The 9,197-nt window shown below is 32.9% G+C and overlaps 1 protein-coding gene across 1 annotated transcript; it reads right to left on the reverse strand.

Moving 5' to 3' along the window:
* Positions 1 to 3,199: 3,199 nt before the first annotated feature.
* Positions 3,200 to 8,890, reverse strand: LOC111706954 (uncharacterized). The gene is made up of 4 exons (XM_023479909.1): positions 8,795 to 8,890; positions 6,439 to 7,065; positions 5,682 to 6,120; positions 3,200 to 4,760 (listed from the first exon to the last, which is right to left on the reverse strand). The coding sequence occupies exons 2-4, from the start codon at positions 7,024 to 7,026 to the stop codon at positions 3,283 to 3,285; spliced, it is 2,505 nt and encodes an 834-aa protein (XP_023335677.1). The 5' UTR covers positions 7,027 to 7,065; positions 8,795 to 8,890; the 3' UTR covers positions 3,200 to 3,282.
* Positions 8,891 to 9,197: the final 307 nt, after the last annotated feature.

Raw genomic sequence — 9,197 nt, forward strand, 5'->3', positions numbered from 1 at the left:
ATGTGAAATGATCATTGGTCAATTATGAAACCAGCCTATTTCATAATTTGGTTTTCTTTTTAACATTAATTTTAGATTTTCTATAAAATGATATTCCAGGGCCCAAAAGGTTATATAGCATAAATATGTAAAGTACACCAGCAGTATGGAAACAGTACAACAAAATGGCCGTTTTACACTTTTTCTAGTAAATTCCCCTCTAATATAAATTCTATAACTCTATCATGATTGGAGGGGGGGGGGGGGTTGTTCTATGCAGCTTAAAATCGACTAGAACGCTCAAACTTCTTCACTTGTTCAAGTTCACTGCAGTTGATAACAAGTGTGGCAAAACAACTTTTTTATGCAAAGGACACGCAAATCTGCCCCTTTAGTAGTCTGACCGCGTCAACCTTGTTGCACCGGCTAGTCCTGTCCATAGAGCTAGAAACAGTACAAACTGGGAACGGAAAGGTTGACCCGGCTCGGAAATTCAAATTTACTACGGCTGCCCGTAATGGTTGGGTGAAGGACAATCAAACGGCATGTCAGTGTTTCAAAAAATCAAAAATAGTCAACACTATTTTAGATAATTAAGCTACAGATCTGAAAGTTATTTATTGTAAAAGCTCTTGAACTATGGATGCTGTAAAATGTCTCACATGGCAATATTTGTTAAATGTAGAAATGACTATTTTTCAACATTTTATAACGTACTTTATGAACTTATTTTCAACCTTTTCTAGCACCCAAACCGTTAAAGTTAAATGTCTATTTTTTTAATGAGCAGGCCTCGAAAATTTGGACTGGGAACATGTATCACACTACCCTATATCAACTCTAAGGGGAAAATCTATGTTAGACAAAAGTAGCACAATCGGGACAGGGTTAACATAATGTTAATAATATTGAACAAAACATGTAAATTTTTAAAATGCTGAGAATAGATAGAAAATACGAAAAAAAATGTAAAAGTTTGATCTAACAGTGTAATATGGAAGTCTATCCACTCATCTCTAAACTACCAATAAAGAATATGTTTGTATCAAATTTACTGTCCAGCTTCAATATTCTGAAAACTAGAGAACTGGAATATATTTGAACTATAATGTATGAATCTAAAATTTTACTTCGTCCCCTAAACAATCTATACGGCTGTAAAATATGCTAAAGGGCCTGTATGTATACATGCTATTCAAGTAAACATTCATTTATATATAGCATGTCCGAATCCCAAAGTACACTTTCAAAGGAGATCGTCAGAATTTCACACTTGTCAATTTATACAAAAGCGACAAAAGTTTCTTTGTGGTTCCTTTATACATAAAGCTGCTTTACAAAATACCGTTGTATTTACATTGCTTTCTGTACTTAGCACTATTGTAACATATACAGTATAAGTACTTATTACTTCAGGAAAAAGTTCACTTAGTTACACTAGATAATTTTGTCAAACCTAAGCAATGAACTAACTCTTTCATTTTCGAAATATTTTTGGATAATTATTGATGTTAACAAAAATCACATTATGCAAACATGGCATCTATTTTCTATTATGTCTTTGTTGTTTTCTGAAGATTTAAAGAAAATAAATGTTTTATACTTAAAACTTGTAACTTAAGGTTTCAAAATTATTAACATTATTATATAATTTCACACAGAACTTGATATGAAAATAAACAGTTTAAAGGAACAAACCAAATCAAATCATGAGTAATAGGAAAAGCTTTAGGCTTCATTTCTTAGCCTGGAGTTTTAAGTCCTGATTGAGTAGTGGTTTTTTAGCCCCAGAATTGTGTGCAATTGCAGGCTATAGCATGCAATTCTGTCCAACTTTCTTGTGTTTGAATTTCAAATTTTTGATACTATTCAATTTAAACCAATTATGGCATTCAATAAATGCAATTAATTATTGCCCAATTCAGTCAACAACAAAAAAAATCAATTTAAACTTCGGTAGTGGTATACATTAAACAGAACTCCACTAATATTTCAGTCTCAAATAATGAGAAAATTTAATTTAAATTTAATCTTTTGTTTTTATAATATTCACATGGATAATGATAACCAGAAAACTCTGGTATAAGAAGACAACATTTTAGACTCAAGCAGATCTATGTAATTGAATAAGTGATTTAATAAGTTACTAATTATTTTTTTTGCTTTGCAACGACATCAAATAAACTGTAATGTTGTCTTTCTGTACCATAGTTTTCTGGTTCTCACTGTAGCAAAATATCTAATTTTGATTAAACGAACCTTACAATTTTAACCAAATACAGTTTTCATTTTAATGTAAACCAATGTGAAAAAAAAAATTGTATCATATTAAATTTTTAATTAGTAGCTTTACCACAAGAAACTTTCAAAGGAAATGAGTCTTTGCCACAAATTCAAATTTTCAAATCCCTATATCTGTGCAACCTGATAGTGTACACTTTTGATATTTCAAACTTAAGTTATTTGAACTAACAGAATTCATAGTTTGAAATATCTAAGCTATACAACATTGGTTTACAAAGTTATTGGAATTAGAAAATCAGAGTTTGTGGAAAAGGCTCAATTCCTTTCAAAACTATTAAAACAAGTGCAGACACTCAGGCCTTGATTATTTAAAATCTACAGAAATAATTTTATTCATGTATCTGCTGCATAAATTTGTAAGTCACAGTTAAAGTTATTGATTTTAAGATGGAAAAGCAATTTCTTTGCATGCTATTCGGCACAATTCCTCGCAATCCTGTGTAAATCTGCAAATATCTAATTGCTTCCTTGTTTGAGTGCAGTGAAATGGCACAAGCGGAAGCAACCATTGCGAGCAATTCTGCAAAACGAAATTCTGATTGAAAACTCTACTCTAGGATTATCACTTGAAATTCTGTCTATAATCCATATAGCACAATTGTTGGGTGGTGAACTGTGTACAATATAATATGATTTATTTATTTATCAGTTCATCATACAAACATTAGCAACAGCACTGTAAGAAAAACATTTTGATGTGAAGGTGTCAAATAAAAAAGTATTTCGGAAAAAAAAGATTTTTTAGATTATTTCTAAGCTGGTTAGATGTTCAAAAACATTTTTAGATTGTTCTTCAAAGTTTTCGAATTGTACATTCAAAGTTATAGAACATGGTTAGAAATCATCAGATATGTCTTCTTTCTATATTTTAGAGAGTTCACTTACATGAAGATAATGTAAAGAATGGAATACAAAATATAGGTTTAAAGTTTATTAATCTTTAAATCCAAATATGTACATAGTTGTTCTCCAGTAAGTGTTTAACATTTCTTTTTTGTTTTATCTCCTAGTATAGCTCAGTTTAACATTTATGAAGAGGGATGGGTTTCCTTCACAAATACGTTCAACGTCTCCCTTTCCATATCCAGTCTCACAGATGACTATAATAGGTCTACGACTGTCCACAAACCAATCCAGACAATTATCCTCAATATCCTTCCTGCTGTATATTATGCCGCCTGGTATGTCTTGTAAATGTGTTTTTACATCTTCCACAGAATAGTTTGATTTTGTATCTTTAGTTTTAGTTACAGGAAGAGGTAAACCTCTTCTTTCCAGCTCATCCTGGAATATTATATCTCCATTTTTCCAATCAAAAAGTAGTATGTATCTTTTCCCTTCATACTCCTCAATCTTATCTACTAGACTACACCAGACAGAGGGATCATTCATCATTCCTTGGATAAGAACATGACCAGGCTCAGGTTCTGTCACGCTATGAGGATTGCTACTACTATCTAATTGCGCAACTACAAGGTGTGTAGTTCCTCGTAACTTTCTGGAGTCTGATTCTACCTTCTCAAAGACCAGTAGGGTTGAACACTCAGTTCCCCTGGCATTCTCATAACTAGTGATGAGACAACCTTCCTGCGATTTTAGAAATTCCTCCAGGTTCATCTCATCTCCTACTGCCTGATATTCAAATGGTTTTATATCTTTCCTGAAAAGTTCTGCCTTAAACTTTGCATCATCATAACTAAAACTAGTGCCCCCTGGAGTGAGGCAGACAAACTTCTTGCTCCTCTCACAAACTGCTTTCACTACGTTCCTGTAGAAATTTTCATCTCCATTACCAGATATATAAACAGGGTGAAGACCAAGCACTGTTGATGATACTCCATCTCTCTCAGATTTAGTTAGAGATTTTTCATATTTATAGATGGAAGCTGTGTTCCTCATTATATACTTCAACTCAGTAACCTTGTATCCCTGATTCTCTAATTTCTTATTATCAATTTTACAGTCAGGATAAAGAGCTATTATCAAATTGCTAATGCTAGCCCTTGCTAAGGAATCAGTTACTTTCAAGAATGGATCTGTATAGCCCTTTACCAAATCCCAATCCGGACTATCTCTTATCAAATTGTCTCCAAACTCATCCAAAATAACTGTTGTAAACTTTTTAGGCAGATTCTGAATAAACCCATCAAGCACAGAATAAAAACTCTTTTCTGTATCATCAAATCGTTCAACCCCCATTTCCTTACAGATTTCTTGGGCACTGTAAAACTTGCAGTTTTTACCCAATGCGTCTATATTTCTTCTCATGAGAATCTCATATATTGGAGTGAGACCATCACTAGGAGAACCAACAAGTAATGAATGCCATTTACCCATTTTTTCAACAGGAGTTACATTCATCCATTTTCCATAATCATCTTTATCCATACTCCTTGGAAGCAAGCATGAGATGAATGCAACCTTACATCCATTTTCCACCAGAGACTTAAGCTTCGCAAAGATTGCAAGAGTTTTTCCTATAAACAATATTTGATGGATTTTTCATAAAATATAGTTAGCTAATACATATAATTGTGTTAAGAAGAAACTATGCACTGCTGTTCTTTCTAGACTGGAATAATTTTTTTATAATAAAGACTTGAAAAGGTGTCTTTGAGCTAAGGAAATAGCTATTAGCATAGCTAGGTAAATAGCTAACAGCATTCATTTGGCAGCCTAATTTTAGAAATATTTTGGACAAACTTTAATCACAAAATACGCCTTGTCCTGCAATTTCCAAAATGTAGTGTGCCATTTTGTTGCTTTGAAAATTACCAATTAGTTAGGAATTTTATTAAGATTTCAATTTATCATATAAAACTGTAAAATTGTCTCATTTTTAACAAAATCATTCATTTCTCCAGTAGTTATGAAAGCTCAAAAAATACAGACCAGGGTTTCATGTGCTTTAAATGAAGTTTTTTGTATTTGAAGGTTTGATAAAAATGTATAAATAATTCGGCTCCAGTACAAAACAAAGAATAATAAAAGGTAGATAGACAATAGGTAAAACAATAAAAGGTACAATGATCGAAAGGTAGAACATTCAAAATTTAGAATTTTCCAATTTTAATGTTGCATTATGTTTGGTAAGGTTAGGATAAGACAATTTCTAGGCCCAGAGCTGCAGCTAGGATGGGATTGGGGTCCGAGCTTGTGGTCTCTTAACTTTAAAGTGCTGTCTATAACCTTCTTTTGGGTTAGGTTGGATTAAAAAAATTTCTGGGCTAAGCTGGAAAATTTTTTTCCTTCTCAATAATTGGATAATTTTACCTTTTAAACATTTTACCTTTTGAAAATATATTTTTTGACTGTTCTACCTTTTGTATGTTTTACCTTTTGATTGTTCTACTTTTTGTAATTCTACCTTTTGAACTAGAGCCAATAATTCTCCTTACCTGACCCATAGTCCCCTTTTACCAAACATCTTGGAACATCTTGAAACATGAACTGAGCTTGACTCTTGTTCCAGAAAAGTATGCTGTCCAAAGAACCAACAGGTTTTCCTTTCAAGGAAGAGAATGGAACTGTGACACTTGAAGGCCCTGGGTCATTTGACACCCCAATACCTAAATCTTGACCATTTGGTCCGATAAGTTTCTCTTTTGTTGCCTCCATAGGGTCTGAGGGAGTCAGGGAGAGAGAAGCTGCAGATTTAGAACAGTGTGCAGATGCCATTAAAAGATTCACCAGTGTAAGATATGATTCATCAATAGGGAATTTTTGTTGTTGCCTAAAACCCAAAAGCTCTTCAAGGCTTCCAGCTGTAGTTATATCTTGCTTTGTAATAACCCTCCCACTGTGATTGTTGTGTAAAAATGTTGAAGCTCCCTTTACCTAAACACATTATTAGCTTAAATCTATATAAAGTAGTTCTCTCTGTTCAAGTCTTTGTTTGTTTGTTTGTTTTGATTAACTCCTTGACCTTGAAAGCTTTGTGGAACCATGGAAAAGATCTTAGTCTGATTTAAAACTTCCAAGTTAGGTGGGGGGACTTTTATTTGGGATACTCCAGGCAAAGCTGGGTTACCAAACTACTAAATATATTTATATTTTGACTTATGCATAAGTTTGTCAATATATGAGTAAAAATACATAAAATCTATATCCACAAGTGTCAACCATCAATATAGCATAATCCTAGTAAATATATACCTTCTTCTGTTTATCAGCATTAGGAAAAGCTCCAATAGGTATAAACTCCCAGTCCTTGCCATCTATACCAGCAGCAGCTAGAACTTCTTTGTAGAACTCCTCGCCTCTCTTTAGCTGATCAACCCAACCCGGGGCTCTCTTATAGGCAGCCTTGACTTCTATGTGAACAATCTTCCTAATATCCCCGAATACAAGAAAAAAATCAAATTCTTGATTTCCTTCTGCTTGACCTGTGAATCTTTGGAACATATTGACATTATAGTTATGGAAGACCGCTGTTCTTGTTGATTCTGGAATCCTTTCTAAGTACTTCCAGACTTTGTACTCAGCTTCAGCACCATCATAATGAGTCTTAAAAGTTTCAAACTTTCCCTTTTCTTCTGTATTCATTGTTTCGGTCTTCTTTTCCCATTCATCTGTACTCATTCCAACTGGAGATTGTATTTCAAGACCATAATCTGTCTTTTCTTCCGGGAACTTGACGCTTACTTTTCTAAGATCTGGAAGATATTTCTCTGCAAACCATTCTGCAGCTTCAGTAGGTGTGAACTCTTTTATCTCTCCTCCCCCTAGTAAGAAACTTAACATCTTTCTGTCTTCGTTGGTGAACCTCCTTGGTTACTTACCCTTAATAGAATAATAATTGATAAGTTTAAAAACAATTTGAAGTTTATAAAAAATTCTGATAAGAGATAAGATAAGATGTAATTTATTGCTTAAAATACACATACAAGTTAAAATGTTACAGGCAAAAAATCTGCTACTATTTTTATATTGTCTACTATATGTATGTGTAATTAGGTAGAGATTAGCTTTCGCTGTTTTGGATACTATCCACACCTAATTATTATTAAAACGTTTACAATATGATGAATATTACTAGCTTTTGAAATTTTTCCTTCTAGTATTAAAGTTTAGTACATATATCAGATTAAAAGAAAAAGAGAGATTGAAGTTTGCAGCAGCATATTCGGTCCCCTACGCTGGAGGGAAGGCCATCAGAGGGAATTTATTTCCAATGGAATACACATTTTTTATTGAATTCTTATAACCACAAAAAAGGGATAGTAATTTACACTCAGTACACTAATTACTCCAAATACACTTGTGGCACTATTTTCTTAATTAGAGGGATGTTAATTAACACTCAGGACACTAATTAATCCTTCACAGAAATGGTAATTAGCATGTAGGACACTAATCACTTCATTGGAGGGATGTTAATTAACTCTTGGCACACTAATTACTCCATTGAAGGGATGGTTATTAAAATTCAGGACACTAATTAATCCATTGGAGGGATGTTAATTAACACTTGGGACACTAATTACTCCATCAGAGGGGTGGTAATTAACAATCAGGACAGTTAAAAACAAAATCAAACAGTTGTTTTTAACAAAATAGCAATTTTTGTCATTCTTTATGCTTAAAATTGCAAGAAATTTACAAAAATTAAATACATTTTTTATGTATTTTGATGTTTTAAACACCGTCTTCTGATCTTTCCCTAGCTTATTTGTTGTACTATAGAACTATTTGCATTTTTTCCTTTCTCTCGAACTTCTGTGGGGGCACTGCAGGTTTGTTTACATTCCTCCCACAGACAGTACACAATTTGTGAATATCTGAGTTGGGCGTTCCTGTAAATGGTGTTACATAACAATAACATTCTCCAATTCTGTCTGTCTAGTTCGCAGTGAATAGTGTGCCAATTCTTCTTACCGGTGTAACGTTATATCCTGATAGGGTTTCTAGTCGTAATTACGTTACGCGTTATTACGCGTAATTACGCGTAACACTTTCTTTCACTTATGCAGGGGCATTACGCGTAATTACGTGTTTATTACGTTTACGAAAGAAAGTCTAGTTTTTCGTAATTAAGGCGTAATTACGCGAAATTACGTAATACGAAACAATTCCGTAATAAATAAAATACATATTAATTCTCAGAAATAATTATAGGCTGACTGTCCGGGCCTTATTTAACGTGACACAGGCAGTTCTTAAAATGTCTACGCAGTTTTTATTTATACAGGGTTACCCACAAAGCATGGTTACCCACCATTTATATTGCACTTAGATGTGAGATAGGGGAGTGTGATGCATGACCCCATTCCATATCCTTATAAGCCCAGCTTATTAAAACAAAAGTATATACATTAATGGTTTGGGTGCCAGGTGGTGAAAAAAGTCTAAAAACTAAAATATGTAGACAACGTATTTATTTTTACTTTGACAAATTTTGGAAAAAAGAATAATTTTAGAAAAAGTTTATAAAGGATGAATAGTTAACTGTTAATAAATTCATGATAAAAATTAATTATAATCAAAATAATTTACAAGAAATCCTAATCACCTCTTACTCTCAAGTTAGCCGTGTAGGAACATTGTACAGCTTATGTACACTTCAATATGGTCTGTTTAAAACTGAAGGGTGAATAAAAAGTTTAACTCCTAAATTATCATAAAACTAAACTATTTCTTGAAACGAGATAAGGAAAAATTTATTCATTGTTTGTTCTGTTTAGGAGCTATAAAAATCTAACAGAATTTATTCCGTAATAAAACTACCTTGATAACCAGAAAAAAATGGAAGAGGAGGAGAATATTATTGTAATACTTGTGTAATAATGTGTATTTGATGTTTTCACAACTTACAAGGTCAATCGTTTTTCCAGACAATTTTTTTTTTAGTATTGGGGGGAACTATTCCCACAACCTCTATTTTTGGAGGTTTTCATATATTTTCTCCTTAAACA

Source organism: Eurytemora carolleeae, unplaced genomic scaffold (genome assembly GCF_000591075.1).
Source record: "Eurytemora carolleeae unplaced genomic scaffold, Eaff_2.0 scaffold753, whole genome shotgun sequence".
In the NCBI taxonomy this organism is placed as follows: Eukaryota; Metazoa; Arthropoda; class Copepoda; order Calanoida; family Temoridae; genus Eurytemora; species Eurytemora carolleeae.